The 22,213-nt window shown below is 31.6% G+C and overlaps 1 protein-coding gene across 1 annotated transcript in view; it reads right to left on the minus strand.

Moving 5' to 3' along the window:
* Positions 1-284: 284 nt before the first annotated feature.
* LOC111706015 (tereporin-Ts1) overlaps positions 285-22,213 on the minus strand; it is a 29,687-nt gene continuing 7,758 nt past the window's right edge. Inside the window, exons 3-10 of the mRNA XM_023478750.1 lie at positions 9,593-9,649; positions 8,864-8,911; positions 7,796-7,879; positions 5,147-5,251; positions 2,707-2,785; positions 2,248-2,322; positions 2,024-2,130; positions 285-987 (exon numbers count right to left, since the gene is read on the minus strand). Of these exons, the coding sequence (XP_023334518.1) occupies positions 831-987; positions 2,024-2,130; positions 2,248-2,322; positions 2,707-2,785; positions 5,147-5,251; positions 7,796-7,879; positions 8,864-8,911; positions 9,593-9,649 (712 nt within the window). The 3' untranslated portion in view covers positions 285-830. The remainder of the gene's footprint in view (positions 988-2,023; positions 2,131-2,247; positions 2,323-2,706; positions 2,786-5,146; positions 5,252-7,795; positions 7,880-8,863; positions 8,912-9,592; positions 9,650-22,213) is intronic.

Genomic DNA, 22,213 nt, shown 5'->3' on the forward strand with positions numbered 1-22,213 from the left:
TCTGTGTTTAATATTACAAACAAAATGTTAGAATTTTTTTAACAGTGGGTTTATGTTCAGGGTGTCTCACATCATATTTGATCATTAATAGCTCTGAAATAGGATTTTCGGGACTAATCAGAACATTTTAGAAGAATGAATAATTTTAAAAAAATTGTATAAGGCTAATATAAAAATTTGCCTCCAGAAAATACTAGGTTTTTTGAGTATTATGTTTTTTGCGTTATAAGCTTGAGATAATCCAATATGATACGGGACTCTCTCTGTATGATAAAATAGGAAGATTTTGCGTTATAAGCTTGAGATAATCCAATATGATACGGGACTCTCTCTGTATGATAAAATAGGAAGATTTTGCGTTATAAGCTTGAGATAATCCAATATGATACGGGACTCTCTCTGTATGATAAAATAGGAAGATTTTGTGTTGGGGAGAATTTCATGAAGCTGTACATATTGTACAATATTGCGTCAATTACAAATTGTACTGCTATGTTAAACACTGTACAGAGTGTACAGTTTTATTGTACAATGAAGGATAATATCTGAAGGGATTGCTTCTGTAAGTTCAAAGAACTTTTTATTTAGATTGGGACAATTCCGACCTACAAGGGTATCACTTTAATTTTCATCTGATTATTAACGTAGAATTTATCTTTAACATTTTTCAAATTTCGTTTCCTCTTTCTCGTTGATTATAAAACTGTCTTTTTATTTTAAGAACCCCCAACTCCAAAATTTCACGATGTGTTTTAAAATGTTTTAATTATGGAAAAGTTAATCTTAGTATTGAATAAAATTAAGTTTTTGAAAAAACATTTATTCCAAGATTATGAGCTGAACGCCAGGTTGAGACTGACAGCTATGAACAGCTGAGTTAAAGATTTGACAGCTGAACTAGATGTTATGACAGCTGAGTTACTGACAACATAATCTGCTTGATGTTTGGTATTTAGTTTCCTCTGAACAGATTCAGCCAGGTTATAGCTGAAATATTATTATTATTATTATTCATCATCTTTATCATTATTATCATCATTATATCACAGTAAACTCCAGTTTAATTCAAGTACCGGGCCGACCTTTAACCAGCTAGAGCAAGCTACACAGTACAATTACAGACTATGTATTGCAGACCGGGACGGTACGAAAAACTTATGTAACAGTATTTAATAAAATAAAATAAAACGATTTTATCAGATATAATGTCAGTATAGGCTAGTTCAGAATTGTATTCGAATAAATGTCAGTATACTAGTTCAGATTTTTATCCGAAATAATGTCAGTATATTGCTAGTTCAGATTTTTATCAGATATAATGTCAGTATGGGCTAGTTCAGAATTGTATTCGAATAAATATCAGTATACTAGTTCAGATTTTTATCCGAATTAATGTCAGTATAGTCTAGTTCAGATTTTTATCGGAATTAATGTCAGTATAGGCTAGTTCAGATTTTTATCGGAATTAATGTCAGTATAGGCTAGTTCAGATTTTTATCCGAATTAATGTCAGTATAGGCTAACAAACCCGAAAAAAGTCTTAAAATTAACGACTTCCAAGCGTTACATTATACACAAAAAGTCGAGAAAAAAAGATTTGTGATGTGGCGATACAAGCTTGCATATAATAGGGACATAAAATGCTTTTTTTTTCGATTAATACACGCAAAAAAATCGTCGATTTATCGTTCGTCTTGGGATTTTTTCGTATTGCTAGATTTTAAGTGAATTACTCATCACTGGTGTGTGTTAGGTATTTTCCAAAGTGACTTCCTAGAGTGACTTCCCAAGTGACAAATTCACAGCCGCAGGCTGCAATGGGGACCGAGCACTGCTGCTAGAATTGGGTAGGGGCCGAGCGCTGCAGCTAGAATTGGGTAAGGGCCGAGCGCTGCGGTTGAGAAATTGCACAGTTTGGAAAATATCCTATTGAAGTCGCCGCTTAGGAAAAAGCCTTCGGGAAAATTACTACTGGAGACATATATACCTTCTCTGTGGTAGAACTGATATGTTTAGTCTATACCTTCTCTGTGGTAGAACTGATATGTTGAGAATAGAATGGTATGTGAACGCCTCCATAAATCCATGAACAACTAATCTCGAGTTGGAAAAGGTTACAGGTTGACCCGCCTGGTCACAGTACAACATTTTATTTCGATAAATTCAAAGTTTTAAACTTTAAAAAAAGTTTTAGTCGTTTCTATTTTAGTTTAATTGATTGTTTTAATTAATAACGTTGTAGTATTCCTTGCTACGTGTATAGGCTGAATTATTCCCATAATACATCTGGTTAAACCAATAGGCAGAGGTGGAGAACTTACCCTAGATCATCATTATCATCATTATCATCATTATCATCATTATCATCATTATCATCATTATCATCATTATCATCATAATCATCATATCATCATTATCATCATTATCATCATAATCATCATAATCATCATTATCATCATTATCATCATTACCATCATTATCATCATTACCATCATTATCATCATTATCATCATTATCATCATTATCATCATTATCATCAATATCATCATTATCATCATTATCATCATTATCATCATTATCATCATTATCATCATTATCATCATTAGCATCACTTTGTTTACTTATTTTTATAAAAATCAAATGATAGTGTTCTTTCAAAAATTTAGTTTAAAAAATGTATAGCATGATTATGATAGTTTGTATTACCTTTTGATAAACCATCCCTATAGCATAATATGAATCCCTGAGATTAAAGTTGAAAGGTACACTCCACATAACAATTAATCTAAACATTTTAAAGTTGTTATCGAAGAAAATAAGCGCAAATTAATATAAAAAATTATGAATAAACATATCTAACAACGAAAGGAAAAACATTTGAGAAAAACCCTTTTCATGCTAAGAGAAAAAAGGAAAGAATATAATATTGTAGAAAAATCTTGTTTTTTGTTTTAGTTTTCAACCATGTTGGCTCGGGAGAAAAGTGTGAAATTAAACAACACTTTCATTTCTTTTGTTTGTCTTTTAAAATTGGTTAACTTTACTTTACTTTAGGGCTGTGCACCGTTGGTTAACTTTACTTTAGGGCTGGGCACCGTTGGTTAACTTTACTTTAGGGCTGTGCACCGTTGGTTAACTTTACTTTAGGGCTGTGCACCGTTGGTTAACTTTACTTTAATTTAGGGCTGTGCACCGTTGGTTAACTTTACTTTACTTTAGGGCTGTGCAGCGTTTACTAACATTCTAAACGTTTCGTGCATATAAACCTTTCACAAAATCAAAAGTTACTAAAATTGGAACTTTTTTTTATATATTAAAAAATATAAACTGTGTTATGCTAGGTATTTTTTTACTTAATATAAACATTTGTGTTAAGAAAATATATGTTCACAGTCTTATTAGAAGCTTCAGAGATGAGAGACTTAAAGTAGCTTACAGAGATTATTGGATAGGAGCTAAGTCTAGAACAGGATGTGTACTTATATCAGGGTAGGACATGGGGGGAAGATATTCCTGATTCACCTTGATATTAAAGGGACTGTTAACATAAATTCAAGCGAGCCTCCCTTATTAAAAAGTTGTTATTGTTTTCTTAACATATATATATTTTTTTGGTTCTTGGTCTCTTTATTTTGTTTATTTTATTTGCTACTATTTTTACCCTATATTTAACTATCTGGAGATGTTGTGGATTACAACGAAATATCGTTTGGCAAAAATGCCATAGCTGTTAAAAACCTAGAGTGATAGTCAGGTTGGGGAGAGTACAATCATGAAATCCTTGATTGTAATAATTTGATTGTATAATTATGTTTATTGACTTCCTTCTGCACCACTATCCACAAGTCACTGACTGAAGATAAACTCCAATTAAAAATAAATTATTTTTGATCAGAATTAGAGTTTAACGGTTACTGCTATGAGTAAAACGTGCCAGCCTACAAATTATGACTTTTCAGATTTCCTGCATAGAAATATTTGTTTGTTTAATGTCACTATAACATCTATTCAAATAATTTTCAAAACGAGCTGTTAAAGAAGTGCTTTTACTTTACTTCCTCTTTAAACCGGAAATACCTTTTAAGTAAATGTTTTTAAAAGGTAATTTGTAAAGAGAGTAAAGTTAAAGTAAACTCCTTTCTAAACAGCTTTTACACTCTACACAGTTTTGTTTTCCTTTCCAAGTTTAAAACAATCAATCTTGATAAACCTCGATACAATGGCAAATATCTTGATAAACCTCGATACAATGGCAAATAACATTTTCTTACTTGATGAAAGTGGCATATAGAATGNCCTCCCCAACGCTTGGGTCTTCAAGATAACGGAAAATTCGGCGTCGCTTGGGTTATTTATAGAATCCAAATGCAAACTCAAATAAATCCGTTAGGATTCAAAATAGGACTCTAAAGTCCAACCGTAGGGTTAAAGAGGGGGGGGGGGGAAAGGGGGCATGATTCCCCTTGGTAGCTATGATCTCAGCGATCCAAAAAATCCTTGAATTGCTGATCGTAAAAGATCAACAAAACTCGCCCACTGTTACAATACAATGGCAAATATCTTGATAAACCTCGATACAATGGCAATTCACATTTTAGCACTAGATAAAAGTGGCAAATAGAGGGGGGGGGACATAAAAAATAGATTTGATTTTTTTTTAAAATTGGATAATTTTTTTCGATCTACGTTAAATATTTTTTTTAAATGTAAATGTTTTGAAGATGTAAATGTTTCATAAAAACGTTACATATTTAATAAAAGTGTCAAAAGTTTTAACAAACTTCAGTTTTTAGTCTTTTCAACGAATTGAATTAGCATAAACATCATGAAGTTTGCAGGTAAATACTGTAGACGTGTAATTTTAAGCATTTGCTTTAGCAAAAGATGTAGCAAATTGTCAGAATTAAACACTTTTCCATGGATACAAACACGATAATTTATCAGCTTTTAAGGGTATCGTTGTGATTTGGACATATCACTCGATAATTAACTAGAGACTGAGAAATACCTTGAAATTTACGTCTACAGTCACTTTAAGCTCTTGTTATTCATCTAAACCTATATTACAGGACACAGGGGACATTAGTTTCAAAACTGGCACAGGGCCTATTGTGTGTTAGAACTGGGCCAGTAAAAATGATTTTACCTAATATCAATTTCCACAACTTGCCACGAGATGGTTCCACATGTACCAATTAAAGGATTACTTTGCTGCGCAACCAGGACCTCCCGATACCCAGGGAAAACATTCCTGAAACATGTTTCTATTTTTATCTAAAATCATATTTATATATTTGTATCCCTTGAGGCTGCTCGAGTTTTGTGCTAATATAATTTTTTACAGTTTGTTTTTACTGTAAGGGGCTCCGGTGCTCAAACAAATTTTGTTAGATGAAAATTTGACATTTATTAGAGTGTGGGAATACAAAAAGAAACCTAAGCTTGGAATTCCTTGAATAAAAAGTCGAACTCGAATGTTCACAGTAGTATAATGTAAGTACGTAAAACCAACCTGGTTTTAAAAACTGATGAATAATTACTACACTGGATCTCTGAACGTTTTGGTGCTGGACAAGGACAACAAATTTTCTACGTTATATGTTTTAATATTTAGGGTTTTTCTTGTTTGTTTTTTTAGCCAAAATAAACTTGATTTGTTTTAAAAACGGATCAAATAGACGACCATTCTAGGCATGGGCGTTAGTTTTATACCCTAGCAGTCAGCTGTTTGAAATTATTTAATCAAAAATTTCAACATTGAGCCAGATTTGAAATGAATCTGATTAAAAGATGCCAATGTCTGGTATCCTTTGAAACTTCGTCTATGAAGCATGAAGTAGATTTCAATGTTTTAAAATTTGAAAACAGATTATTTTCAATTGTGGTTTCTGTTCGAAAGTGACTTGTACAGGAAAGCATATGCATAATAATAACTAAACAATTATAAACCAAGAAAAACGACAATATCTTTCACATTATTGATCAGGTAAGGTTTCAAGGGTACCATTGTAAATCGGGCATTGACATCTTTCCATAGGTCACTTCAATTCATATTTACTTTAATTATTTACATACCTGGCCCCCCAGGCGGGGTTTAGAGCCATTGTTTACATACCTGGCCCCCCCAGGCAGGGTTTAGGGCCATTGTTTACATACCTGGCCCACCAGCAGGGGTTTAGAGTCATTGTTTACATACCTGACTCCCCAGGCGGGGTTTAGAGCTATTGTTTACATACCTGGCCCCCCAGGCGGGGTTTAGAGCCATTGTTTACATACCTGGCCCCCCAGGCGGGGTTTAGAGCCATTGTTTACATACCTGGCCCCCTAGGCGGGATTCAGAACCATTGTTTACATACCTGGCCCCCCAGGCAGGCGCGCAACTAGACATTTGGTTAGAGAGGGGCTAGGGGGAAATATTTCACGCGAAGCGCGAAAATTTTTTTGGCCCCCCCCCTAAACATTTTTAGGGGGGGGGGCAAGAAAAATGTGTGTTATACTTAAACAATAAAAACTAACCTTACCAACCGGATATTCAGTTATAAGTCAACACATCTGATATAAAATGAAACAAGAAATCTATTCTGGTCAGGGGCGGATACAGGGGGGGGGGGGGGGACNAGATATAAACCATAGACAGATAGAAACCATAGACAGATAGAAACCATAGACAGATAGAAACCATAGACAGATATAAACCATAGACAGATAGAAACCATAGACAGATAGAAAAGTCTTTAGTCATTAATTTTCACTCTTTTTGAGTCTTTTCTAATTATGATTTTTTTGTTCCTAAAAAATCTTGCCTCCCCCCCTTCACTTAAATCCTTTATCCGCCCCTGATTCTGGTATAAATCACAAAAATAATTAATTTTCAATACAAATAACATATATATATATAACATACAAAATAAGAAATTTGAATAATAAATGTTTAAGAATTAAAATTTAAAAGAATTAAAAGATAAAAGTAACAATTTATAAACAAAAACAAATAAACAGATTTCAAATGTGATATCTTGCTTTAACTCGATATATATATATATATAAATTTTCATTAGTTATCCATAAATCAAATATGTACATTGTACTCAAAAACTGACAAGAAATGCCTTTCATTAAAAATTCATGATTTTACATGAAAAATATTTTTTTTTTAATATGACACATCACACAATATTTGCGGTGAACATGTAGGATTAATTGAATAGTTGTACTACAGTATTAAAAAAGCAATATCATAATAAGTGGCAGAACTTAGTGAAAATATCTAAAAAATACTTGATAAACCCCCTTTCCCAGGAAAAAACAGCATAATGAAAAAAACAAAGATTAAGGCACATTGGAACCTTGTCAAACTGTTCTGATCTACGGCAGTAGTTAGGCTCGGAGACGAAGGGGGTCTGTATGTGTGTATATGGTGTATTAAGTGCTATATGGATTGAACTATAAGCTCAATAAACTAACGTTCAATTATCTTTTTTTAATTTTACGATAAGAGCTCTTAAATTTCCTCAGGGTCTGGATTCATTAATCGCTAAATTGCAAAACAGGGTGGACTTCGTCATTTCTTGCCCCCCATACAGGGGGGGCAAGACTTCTTAAGGGAGAGGCATGCCCCCCCCTTAATCAGGCTAGGGGGGGTCTGGACCCCCTGCCCCCCCCCTAGTTGCGCGCCTGCCCCCAGGCGGGGTTTAGAACCATTGTTTACGTACCTGTCCCCCCAGGCGGGGCCGGTTAAAGTCATTGTTTACATACCTGTCCTCACAGGCGGGGTTTAGAGCCATTGTTTACATACCTGGCCCCCCAGGCGGGGTTTAGGGCCCCACATTCAGTATTTACTTCTACATCTAGTAGTGTATACATTGACCAGTTCTCGAGGCTGCAAAATATGAATTATTATTAAACCCTTTTTGTCGTGAAAATATTTCTTGATGAAAATAATTTAGTAAAATAATCTAAATCACAATTCGTCAAATTGATACAATTTACATATATCATATTGGGTCAGGCTAATACAAGAAATTATAAAACACGAAAAATAATAAATATGTCTATTTAAAATAAAACTATTTTTTTCATGCATGGGGAATCTTCGTATATTCCTGTAATTTAAAACATCCCACCATGAACAAAAAACCTAAAAACTGTGTAATCTGTTGCAACAGGAAATTAATAGTTGTAAACAGTTTTAAGTAAATACCTTTTTCACTGTTAAATAAACTTGAAATATTATAATATTATAATCTGGGTGGAAATATGTTTCAATACAGTGAACAAAAATATGCACTATTCTGGTAGATTTTTCCATTTACTCCTTTTAAGCTAAACAAGCGTGTTAAAGCTTTAAAAACATTTTTCCGAACTACAGAGAATTGGTATGGTCTAGCCATACAGCAAATGTAAAGAAAGAAAAAGGCCATATCCCCACCCCCCGCCCCTAAATATTGCAATTTTAAAAAATAAACATTTTCTTTACTAAATCCATCAAAAATTCGTTTTTGTAAAATACTTATTTCTTGGGGAAAATGAATCGTATTTATGAACATAAATAAATAATTTGATGCAGAATTATAGTATTATAGAAAATTAAGTTATTATGATTTGATTTAATTTGAAAAAGAAATTATCAAAAGAATTTTATTCAAAGGAGAAAAGTTTAAACTTACGCATTGATTACTGAATTTTATTTAAATACATATCTTTATATTGACAAATAAAGGTTTAAGATGCCTACTAAAAAATTGATCTAAGTCATAAATTTTTTGTTGATATTAAAACTTACAATAGCCATGTCTGGAAGAAAGTGGGTTAGGAAGATTAAGAAAATTAATGAAAAAGATATAATTGAAGAAAATTGATTTACCTCAAAATACACCGCACATCACTTCCACCCTTCATAAACTTAATCTCTCTACAAAATAGATTACGGTTAGGCTGGAACATTACTTTACAAAGATCAGAGTAATAATACATTTATTTTTAGGGAAAAAAACAATTTATTTTTAGCAAAAAAAAACATTAGAAAAATGTCATGACTTTGTGTGCTATAACATCATGTGTAGGTTTGCATGGAGTTTTGTATTAAACAGCACATCTGAGTTTTAAAATAAAATATTTTTGTTTTGAAAATGTCTGACCTCAAAAATGTATTTTTTTTGTCCTTTGAAATTATAGTTGTGTAAGATTGTGTAAAATAGTTATTTTTCTTTGTACTGGAAAGAGTACTTGTGTAATATGCAGTAGTGTTTTTGTGCCAAATTTAGTATTTGTGTACTGTAGTATCTTCATGTATTGTGTACTGTGTAGTACATGTATTATGTACTAGAGCAATATAACCTAGTTTTATCTCTCTCCGCTACAGTCAGCCAACTTAAATTTTTTAAAGTTAAGACAAGACCATTTACCTCGTTCTAATTAGTTTCTTGATCAATGTTTGAGGCAAATCGGTCTAGGGGTTCATGAATTAAGATCTGACATACATACAGACAAACAGAGATTACTACTTTATATATTTAGAATCTTATATTTGTGTCATCTTAGATGTTATAGTGTACTATAATGTATTTATGTACTCTTGTTTTAGAAAATATACCGGACAGTTGTAGAGTTTAATGATAGTCCATTATCCACTAGATTTCGGTTCTTCAATCTAGAAATTAAACAAAGAATAAAAATATGAATTGAATTAAATTTCAAAATTGCCAATTATAGATTTCAAATTCAATTTTCAGGATGTAGATTTCTGTGTCACAAGATACAGGGTACAGAATACAGAATACAGAATACAGTAAGTAATAAATAGGAAACTAAATAATAGAAATACAGAATCTCAAAACAGAAAAACAGAAATGCAGAAATGCAGAAATACAGAATTACAGAAAACAGAAAAAAGAATTAAAATAAACTCAACAAGATAAAGGAAACATAGAATACAGAATATAATAATACAGAATACAGTGCACTGATTCTAAATACAGAAAATCGACTTTCTTTCTATAAATGTAAAAACTGTTCATAGAAACCCAGCCAGGCAAATTAATCACAAGGATATCCGGTCAGATAGAAACCATAGACAGATATAAACCATAGACAGATATAAACCATAAACAGATATAAACCATAGACAGATATAAACCATAGACAGATATAAACCATCGACAGATATAAACCATAGACAGATATAAACCATAGACAGATAGAAACCATAGACAGATAGAAACCATAGACAGATATAAACCATAGACAGATAGAAACCATAGACAGATAGAAACCATAGACAGATAGAAACTATGAAACAACAGGCAGATAGACACCATAGTCAGATATACATCATGGACAGATAGAAACCATAGACAGATAGAAACCATAAAACCACCAGACAGATGGACACAAAAGCCAGATATAAACCATAGACAGATAGAAATAATAGGCAGATAGAAACCATAGGCAGACAGAAAAAGTATCGTCTGCATATTGGTTATTTGGTATCCTTAACTTTAAATGAAGTCTGTAACCGGTCTCAACTTTGCTTTCTTTTCTAGCTGAAAACTTGTGGATATTGAGTTCAAGGATTGATCTCCTCTTTTTATCGATCTCAGGAATATTGAACAGATAATTAGAAACTGGAAAATTTTAAATTTTACGCGCCATTTACTCTCATTGGTCGGAATCTGGAAGGGATATCCAAAATAGATCAGTCTCCACTAAAACTCGCCATTTATTTGGTCAGATTACTGCAAATCACTGCAGTACACACCGCAAGCTTAGTTGAGGGTGAGATAAAAGCGTGGATTAAGCAGGAATTTAAAAGTGCCCCCAGTGAATATTCAGATCAAACGATTGGGATTATATATATATATATATATTCAACCCAAAAGTTCCCAGCTCTGAGCTAAACATTTATAATTGTGGATATCGAGATCAATGCTTGATCTTCTCTTTTTCTTAATTTTAATATCAATTTAATCTGTAGTTTGTATCAAGAGAGAAAAAGAAAGAAAAAGTGTGGATTAAGAAGGAAATTAAAAGTGTCCACATTGGATATTCAGATTAAGCGATCGGGATTTAAGGTTTCAAATTCTAAAGTTTTCAGCTCAGGTTCAACGGAGAAACCCTTTTAGTATTTGAAAAAAATTATAAAAACTTAATTTAAAAAAATGATTGAAAATTTAATTTCTATAAATGAGTCTACTAACGTATACTTAATTTTACGGATCCTTTAAGGAGCCTGAGTTAAATCTTGAATTTCAGGTTTAAGTTTGGTTCTTGTAAATGTGGATTTAAATATTGAGATATGATGAACCTGGTTCAAATCTATTCTATATTAATTGAACATCAAACAAATTAAATTTCTATAGTTTAGTAAACATTAGTTATCAGATTGTAAACAGATAAGTTTAGTTTCGGGAGATTTTAGAATAGAAAGTAAAATATTTTCTAATAAGAGATTTTACCGTCACAACGGTCAATATTTCTGTAGAACTTGTCATGCCACCACTCAAAAAGGTTTATGGTCAAAAATCAGAGTTGTGAAATCAGCCAATGAAAGTTGTTATTTTTCCTTAATGTTTCTAAAAAGAAGTTGTTGCAGTTAAGATAATATTTAGAAGCTAAAATTATTACTAAAAAGGGATGCGATCAAGAGAAGCGCCCTAAAAGTCTGGAAGAAAAAAATAACACTTTTTTTCTCATCAGAGAAATCTTGACACACTTTTATCCTTTTTCTCATTTTAGAAAATCACAAACTTTTTGTTAGAAATAAATCATGTGATTCAAAAAAGAAAAATTCTTTTAACAAATCCTATGGTTATAAACCAAAACCTTTGGAACTATATAAATGAAAAGAGAGAAATTGTCACAAATGACGTGCAAATAAGCGAAACTGGATATAAAAGCTAACTAAATGCATATATATTTAAATAAATAAAATAAAAAAATTACAAGAATGACAAGTGATATTCATTTATATCAATTTATTACTTTTAATTTGTGTCTATTGATAGAATAATTTTCGAAAATATTAAAACTTGTAATAATCAAACCATGAAATTAGCGTGTTTTTTTGCAAAAGGAATAAAAAAGTGAGTGCTGGCATCTGAAGTTTTGTGAAAACTGTCCTATTGATGCCACCCATGTTTAATGTTTATAATTTTCAAGGTTTTTAAGTTTTCAGATGATAAAATATAAAGTTTAGTTAAGTTACTTAATTCTATCAACAACATTTTACCCTGAACATTCCAAAACAAAATTACAAGTTTAAACCTTCATTGCAACGTAAAAAGATTTGTTTGTGAAATTGTATTTACGTAGATTTAAAGGTAAAGTAAAAAAGGCGATTCTAGGAATTGGAATTTCACAAACACTTAATACAAGAGAAAACTTTGAAACAATTTGAATACATTGAATGAAAGGGCATGGAAAGGTAGGGTATAGAAACTGGAAAGGTAGGGTATAGAAACTGGAAAGGTAGGGTATGGAAACTGGAAAGGTAGGGTATAGAAACTGGAAAGGTAGGGTATGGAAACTGGACAGGTAGGGTATAGAAACTGGAAAGGTAGGGTATAGAAACTGGAAAGGTAGGGTATGGAAACTAGAAAGGAAGGGTATGGAAACTGGAAAGGTAAAGTATGGAAACTGGAAAGGTAGGGTGTAGAAACTGGAAAGGGTAGGGTGTGGAAACTGGAAAGGTAGGGTATGGAAACTGGAAAGAAAAAGTATGGAAACTGGAAAGGTAGGGCATGGAAACTGGAAAGGTAGGATATGGAAACTGGAAAGGTAGGGAATGGAACCTGGAAAGGTAGGGTATGGAAACTGGAAAGGTAGGGTATGGAAACTGGAAAGGTAGGGTATGGAAACTGGAAAGGTGGGGCATGGAAACTGGAAAGGTAGGATATGGAAACTGGAAAGGTAGGGTATGGAACCTGGAAAGGTAGGGTATGGAAACTGGAAAGGTAGGGTATGGAAACTGGAAAGGTAGGGTATGGAAACTGGAAAGGTAGGGTATGGTAACTAGAAAGGTAGGGTATAGAAAGGTAGGGTATAGAAAGGTAGGGTATGGAAAGGTAGGGAAGTGCCGTGTAGGAAAAGGGTAAACTATGGAAGACGAAAGTAAGGAAAGGAAAAAGATTTTAAGATAACGTAGGAAAAAGAAATGGAAGGTAGAAGTCGTTAAAAAAATTGGTCCATTTACGGTTTTTATTAACTCCTGTCAGAGTGAAGGTGTTAAATCACATCTTTAACAGAATACAATTTAGAAATATTTAAACATTCCCAGATTCTTGTCCAGACTTTGAAATGTACCTGCAAGTTTGTATTCCATCACATGAGGTTTTCTATGTTTTTATGTCCCTCCTATTAGATTGAACAAAAACCGAAAATTTGATCAGATTTTTACATTTGGCATTAACTACATTTTTTTAAGTGACACCCTGTACTGAATGTACATTTATTTTAAAATGACACCCTGTATTGTATGTATTAAAATGACACCCTGTATTGTATGTAAATTTATTTTAAAGTGACACCCTGTATTGTATGTACATTTATTTTAAAATGACACCCTGTATTGTATGTACATTTATTTTAAAATGACACCCTGTATTTTATGTACATTTATTTTAAAATGACACCCTGTATTGTATGTACATTTATTTTAAAGTGACACCCGGCCCTGTACTGTATGTACATTTATTTTAAAGTTACACCCTGTATTGTATGTACATTTATTTTTAAAGTGACACCCTGTATTTTATGTACATTTATTTAAAATTGACACCATGTATTTTATGTACATTTATTTAAAAGTGACACCATGTATTGTATGTACATTTATTTTAAAATGATATCCTGTATTGTATGTACATTTATTTTAAAGTGACACCCGGCCCTGTACTGTATGTACATTTATTTAAAGTGACACCCTGTATTGTATGTACATTTATTTTAAAATGATACCCTGTATTTTATGTACATTTATTTTAAAATGACACCCTGTATTGTGTGTACATTTATTTTAAAGTGACACCCGGCCCTGTACTGTATGTACATTTAGGTTAAAGTGACACCCTGTATTGTATGTACATTTATTTTTAAAGTGACACCCTGTACTGTATAAACATTTATTTTAAAGTGACACCATGTATTGTATGTACATTTATTTAAAGTGACACCCTGTATTGTATGTACATTTATTTTAAAATAATACCCTGTATTTTATGTACATTTATTTTAAAATGACACCCTGTATTGTATGTAAATTTTTTTTAAGTGACACCCTGTATTCAGGGGTCAATATAATTCCCTTTTCAATCCCATTTGGGATTGACAAATTTGAAAGAAATGGGGGCAAATTCTTTAATTGGGGGCAAATTTTTTTTATATGATAATTTAAAATTTTGGGATCGAGAAAATCAGCTTTTTTGGGAATTATATTGACCCCTGCCTGTATTTTATGTACATTTATTTAAAAGTGACACCCTGTATTGTATGTACATTTATTTTAAAGTGACACCCTGTATTGTATGTACATTTATTTGAAAGGCAAACTATAGGCAGACAATTCTTTTAAATAATTAATTTATCTTAGCTAATCTAGGCTTAGTTCCTAATCAATGTTAATTATTGCACACTGCACAGAACACACCTTAGATGAATTTAATGGAATGCATTAAGGAATATGGGGGCAGGGGGAAGGTGGAGGGGACTTGTAATATTTAACAAATTAAATTATTGTTTTTTTTTCAGTTTTAAACTTTAATATTTTGGAAGCGGGGCGTTGTTCAAGTATGATAAGATTAACTAAATTTTGTTTGACGTATTTTGAATGACGATCAAAAGTTGACACATTTTATTCCAAAACGGACAAGGCATTAAGTTTTACATTACTTTTCCAACAACCTGTAAATTTTGCTCTGCATATTTACATTTCCAACAAAACTAAATTTAGATAAAATTATGCTCAGATTTATTCCCTGCACGCAAGAGTTTAAATGTTTTGAATGTTTAAAAAATCTGCATTAAATAAAACAAAATTTTGCACAGTAATATTTAAAAGTTATTTAATTCAAAAAAAAATTGTTGATCATAAAAGTGACTCACATAATAAAACATTTGATTGAAACAAAGTAGAAAATTTCAGGATTCAAAACTCTTTCAGATGGAAAACCCTTTCAGATAGAAAACTCTTTCAGAGAGAAAACTCTTTCAGATAGAAAAATTAAGTTATCTTACTCCTTCTTGTTCAGGTAAAGGTATAACGGTATATAAAGGTATAAAGGTATAAAGGTATAAAGGTATAAAGGTATAAAGGTATAAAGGTATAAAGGTAAAAAGGTATAACGGTATAAAGGTATAAAGGTATAACGGTATAAAGGTATGAAAGGTCTCTTTAATAAATTTGTTTTGCAGCTCAGGATTAGAAATGAAATTTGAATTTGTTTATAAAAGCATTGAAACCATTCAGAATTTCTTACTTTTCAAATCACGAAACCGGTTGAGAATTAAATATAATATTATTTTACTTTATAAAAATAAACTCCTGTCATATTTTGAGAAAAGTCTTTAAAAATAAAAGTATTTTTAAATATGACAATATCTTTTGTAAATTCAATGTAAAAAGTTTACTAATTTTACTTCTATTTGATGCGTACATAATCATAATATAGTTGCGATCGATATCAAATTCATTTCTATATCAGCCTATACCCACCTTAATTTTTCATGAACACTTTCTTTAAACAAAGCAAAAAAGTATTGCAAAAAAGTACTTATTATCCTGTTCTTTTCAGATAAAAAGAGGAAAATTAAAACCTTTCTAAGATATTTCCAGAACAAATTTTTTTTCTTTAGTTAGATCTGTGATTGTGACATTTTATTAAATTTTTTTTTTTAAAAATTGAAAAAACTTACAGCTCTGTGTGGAATTTAGCAGAGTTTAAAATCTTGGGGAGGCAACAGAACAGTAGCCAGACATTCTGCATTTTTCTGAAATACGTTATGTATAAATTAACATAAATTTTACTGATTGTTTACAATTTATTCAGATATTATATGTATATGGCTAAATTAAAATGTAAAAATTGTGCTGTTGTAAATGTTTTTTTTACTAGGATATTTGGTCAAATTTATATCTATCTATCTATATATATATAATCCACGTGTATTATCTCTTTCTTTCTTAAATGTTTAAACAGTGATAATGCAAAACATACTTTTGCATTCGGTGTTTATGTCTTAACATTCTGGCTGGGTTAATAGTTTTCAAATTCTCTTTTTGAGCCCATGGACTGTTTGAGGGCATGGAAGGCCTACAGAGAACACGCCTCACCCTGTCCACTCCACAGTGGTGCAGGCTAGATAATATTGAGAATTTTTATTTTAAAAATCGGCCAAAAACCTAGCATCCTTTAACAAATGTTGCATAGCAAGGTAAAATCCAAAACTTGAAACTAGTTTTTATTGTAAGGTAAAGATAAATATGGTTCTTTAGTAACTATCTCATGATAGTTAACACTGGTTGCTCAGCAATTGTTAAATCATAACTAATACTAATTGTTACCTAATTAACAAATCATAATTAATAATAGCTGTTCAGCCATTAGTAATATATATTTAGTTCTAATTGTTTAAAATTTATTAAATATATCGAACAGAGTTGAGAAACTATTAAATCATAGCTAATACTGATTGTTCAGCAATTCTTAGATTATGTTGAACATTAATTGTTCAACAATTGTTTAATCATATTCAATACTAGTTGTATCTGGTACAGCAATCATTAAATAAAATTAAATACTAATTTTTCAGCAATTATCAATTCTATTAAATAACCAAGTGTTCAGCAATTATTCAATAATATTAAATACCAATTGTTCAGTTATTACTCAATAATATTAAATACCAATTGTTCAGCAATTATTCAATAATATTAAATACCAACTGTTCAGCAATTATTCAATAATATTAAATACCAATTGTTCAGCAATTATTCAAAAATATTAAATACCAATTGTTCAGCAATCATTCAATAATATTGAGTACCAATTGTTCAGCAATTATTCAATAATATTGAGTACCAATTGTTCAGCAATTATTCAATAATATTAAATACCAATTGTTCAGCAATTATTCAATAATATTGAGTACTAATTGTTCAGCAATTATTCAATAATATTGAATACCAATTTTCAAATATATTGAATTATATTTGTTTAGAAATGATTACGGCAATGTTTAAAGTGAATATTGAAGTTATATTTGACTTGTAAAATAAACTAATGAAAAGTATGAAATCTATGGATTTAATCTTCTTATGAGAAGTTTAGATTATATTCTCAACATAATTTTATCAAACCAACTCTTTGTTGAAGTAATTAGCATTAAAGGAATAAAATTTTGGTAACAAACTTTGATTTTCTATTCATTTTATCTTTGTAACCCAATATATCGTAGACCTGAGATAAAATAAACTACTAGGATTCTTTTAGATCAAATACAATATATCGTAGACCTGAGATAAAATAAACTACTAGAATTCTGTTAGATCAAATACTATATATCGTAGACCTGAGATAAAATAAACTACTAGAATTCTGTTAGATCAAATACTATAAGTTTGTAATTCAAGTTTAAACCATTAGCTTGCAAATATATAGGGGTAAGAAAATTTGACTCAATTTTAAGAAGGTTTTTATAAAAGATAATTACAAATTTGTACAATATTATTTTTATAGTATAACAGTATTCCAATTTTTCAAACTTTGTAATTCTTGTATTACCGGGACTCTCCCCCTGGGGGGGGGGGAGGGGATCCCAGGACCCCGAAAACAACACCCCAACATTTATTTTGATATTTCTAAATAATTGATATTATGAATAGTCCGTACATTTTTCTTATCTATTCATTGGTTCAAAATTCTGCTAATCTCTGCCTCTTTTTTAAATCTGTCTGATATTTCTGGTTTGTTGCAAAGAACTTTAGCTCATTATATGTTTCATTTAATATCTCAGCTGCTGACACTGAACCCAATAATAATAATAATAATGAAATAATAAAACTGGCAAGTTTTCCGGAATTTGCTATCTCAGCAGGTTTGTATATTGTTAAATGTTGATAACCTTACTAAATATAGATCTATATGCAGTTAATGTTTCCTAGCTCTGTTGCAGGGTGGGGAAAGAAAAAGGAACACTCCACCAAACGTGGAATATAGAAAATTTTGAAGGACCCAATGTCAGAATCTCCACCTATAAATAATGACAAATGCTATAACAGGAGTTTTGGCTAGGAATAGATTATCAGCAGTTGGAGTTGCAAGAGTTGAACTGGCAAAGACTCAATATCTTTATTTATAAACTTATTGAATACACTTTTTTCTGTTATTTATTTATTAAATGATTGCGGACTTCTTTTTTGACAACTTAAATAAAAAAAAATAGCTAACTCTTTCTTTTAGAAAATATAGAATTATTCAATCAATCATCATGCAACAAGGATTTGCTTTAAAGCTGGTTATCAAGGGGTTTAATTCCCTTTTATACTCTTCAACCCAGGATGCGTCTATACTTCATTTTCAATGTACACGAAAAAGTTTCATTCTTTCTCCACCATTTTCTGAGAGAAACTGTAAAAGAAGATTTCTCTCTGAAAGTATTTAGAAGCGGAAAATAAGTTTTTAAAACTATAAAGTTTTACCGAATGCAAAACCTGAACCTGGATTGGAAAAACTTTTCAATTCTTAATTTGACATTTTGTGTTTACTAACAAGAATGCAAACACTTGGTGGCTGACAATTATGAGTTTCTTCAACAAATTAAATTCAGAATTTAGATTTAAGATTTTATATTGCTTTAAATCTAGTGCATGACAGAGTCTGCATAGTTTGAAATATCCTCTTCCATAATTTGTTAATTTGATATTAATCAGAATAATACAAATATTATAAAGCAGTCATATTTATGGTAAAATCTATTTCAAAGTAAAATATATTTTAGTAAAAGATTTGTTAAAACAAAATAAACTGCAAAAAGTCTTTTATATATAATACAGTATATGTAAGAAGACATTCAAAACTAGTCACCAACTGTCATGTTTCGTGGGACACCCTGTACATCTACATTTTAGAATTTATGAGGTAAGAGCCGGAGGGGGGGGGGTTACGGTGGGGTAGTTTAGGGTGTCAGGGTTTTTTTTGTCACAATACTCCTCCTAAAATGCGTTTGTCTTGTGTTTCATAATGAGATGGGACAAACTTAATATATTCTGAAATTTTTTCATTTACAAACATTATATCAATTGCAGCTTCCATTCATTTACAATGATTTCAATTCATAATTACTTTTCCCGTTCTTAAACATAGTTATGGTTGAATGGATCCTAACTAAAACCCGCAATATATTTAGAATATGGTCTTTGTTAAAGCGAACTATTTCGAGGGAAACGTTTACTTTATAGCAGCCCGTCAAAGTATTAGTTTGGTCCCTGATTCGTGTTTAAAATACCCATTTTAAGAGTTTTCACGGATATTATCAATTTTCCGGCGGATTTCAAAAATTAAACACAACATTACTATGAGTCACAGACTTCTCTCAAAAACGTACTCAAACGACCGAGCCTTGTTTGGCTCAAATAAGATGTTTATGGTATAAACTCAACATTGCTGACTTCCCCCCAAACCCGGATACAACATTGTAGGGAGGGGGGGGGGGGGGGGGGGCTTCCGTATTGCCAGAATTGAAGAGGATGAAAGGATAAGAAAACATGAAAACTATCTAATCCAGAACTTGTTCCAACCCACAAAATTAATTAACTCTAGAGTTTTGTTTCCAAGATTTTGAATCATAAATTTAAATTTAAACCTTCCTGTTTATGTCAGACCCTGTAGTGGCATTTATTTATCACAAGATTACAGGCAGGGGTGTTTTCAGGAATTTGTCCCAGGGGGGTGGAGCTCAGCACCTGTTGGAACCCTAAAACCCCCCTGGAAATCAGCGATTTCACTGAGCGCCCCCCCCCCCCGAATCAGATACATCTCTGATTACAGGGAACCTTCGCATACATTCTACACAGTTCAGTTAGCTGCACTGAAAACACTCCTTTCTCACAAAAACAATCAAGCGGCTGTAGCTTTGAAGTTTTTATGTTTAAAGCTACAAAATAGTGAACAGCATGAGTGGGTTGGCTAGGTCACAAACTGAACTAGAAAGAAGAAAAAGGTCAAATTACTGGTACAACGTTGTGGTCTCGTAGCTCCTAAAGCAAGACTTATGATTAAAAACAGTTCATTTACTTTAGTTTAACGTGCTTTACTTTGCAGGTTAGGGGGGGGGGGTTAAAAGATATTGGGTACTTCCCAAGCGGCAGTTTCCCAAGTGTCAGCTTCCCAAGGGTATTTTCCCCAGGTGCAACTTCCCAAATGTGCAATTTTCCAAGCGGCGACTCCCCGAGTCCGTCCTAGCCTGTTCTATCGGCAGCGCTCGGCCCCCTAGCCCATACTAGCTGCAGTTTTCAAGGGCTTAACCTAACCTTTGGGAAGTTGCCGTTTGGGAAATGTCTAATATTTTAACAGACATCGGGCGTTATCGCTACGAGAAGTTGCGAAAAAATACACGAAAAAATGTTTTTAGTGAACATTTCAAAAATATCTTTGAGTATTCGGGAACTCACAAACTTGTTAGAGGGGAAAGTAGGCTTAGTTATGATCTAAAAAATCAAGGTTTAATAAAAGTTTAATTAAAGTTTAATATGCGTATTTTCCAATATGTGAATGTGAACAATGCCTTTAGGTGCACAAGCCTATTAAATATAAGTGACTCTAAAAAAATATTTCTTTCTTTCTGTCTCCCTTACTTTTAAAAATCTTTTTATTAAAATAAAAATAGAAAATTAAGGAGATGGATTCTTTATGATTTCTATGATCTCATCATTCATTAATTAACTTCTGATCTTAAATTGGTATTATCAGACTACTAAGAATTATTTTATTATTTTAATTTTAATGAGGTTATAGAAATTTCTTAAATGAATTTAAGAATTCAAATTTAGGAGAATGCCACGTAAATATTATGAATTCCATCTTCCACCTTCTGCATCGGCAGCTCTTATTAAATAAAATTGGGGTCGATCAGTTCAGCCGTTTTGATAAAACAAAGAAACAAACATACAAAGCAAATATATATTGAATCCATTAGCTACATGGTTCTGGCAGAGGCAGAGACCCAAAAAAGAAGTTACGCGCGTATGCTGCGTTGAATTACAAGAGATAAATTAGTATATATTTTAAAGGAATAAAAAGAAAGGTATAAAATATATCTAACATATCACTTTACAATTGCACTAGAAAGGTATAAAATATATCTAACATATCACTTTACAATTGCATTAGAAAGGTATAAAATATATCTAACATATCACTTTACAATTGCACTAGAAAGGTATAAAATATATCTAACATACCACTTTACAATTGCACTAGAAAGGTATAAAATATATCTAACATATCACTTTAGGCTTCTAAACAATTCAATTTGCATGCTTATCTTTGGCATGCAGGGCGAGCATATGTCAAATCATTGAAAAGTAAAAATGTTCGAAAAATAAACTCTGGATTTCCAACAAAAAGGATTTAACTTTCTCAAAATTATTTCTTCCATTTTCTAAATAATATCAAATATCCTTGATTCCCGGTGTAAAAATGGAAAATAAAGATTATATGATTATGGGACGAATAAAGAACACTTCAGCGTATTATTAACACGGTTCTCATGGCAATATTCTGAATACACACTCTTAGCCTGACTGTTCAAACCGATACGCTGATTTTACAGTTTACTGCTGTCATTGTGCCAAAGCACCCATGCTTTGTTGATATTTTGGATACCCTCACCAGTAGTACTAGAAATATTTGAGATTAAATCAGATTATTACTTCCACCTTAGCCGAGTATATTAATGTAATTGTAAAAATATCTAGAATTTATAAACAAATCTAGATTTGTAAATAAGAATTTAAAGATGAATTTCCACTTCCATTGGTGTGAACTGCCTTTGCATTTGAAACGTACAAACCTTCTCTTTTCAGAATTGAATCTTTGTATTTGTTTTCTTATATTTTTTGAAGGCGCAAAGAAGCAGGGAAAAAGTAACATAGTACTCGAATTTTGATTTTGGGGCTATTTACATCAGAAGATGGTATTTTGTTGAAAACCCAAATTTTAAA

The sequence above is a fragment of the Eurytemora carolleeae genome, unplaced genomic scaffold, assembly GCF_000591075.1.
Source record: "Eurytemora carolleeae unplaced genomic scaffold, Eaff_2.0 scaffold200, whole genome shotgun sequence".
In the NCBI taxonomy this organism is placed as follows: domain Eukaryota; kingdom Metazoa; phylum Arthropoda; class Copepoda; order Calanoida; family Temoridae; genus Eurytemora; species Eurytemora carolleeae.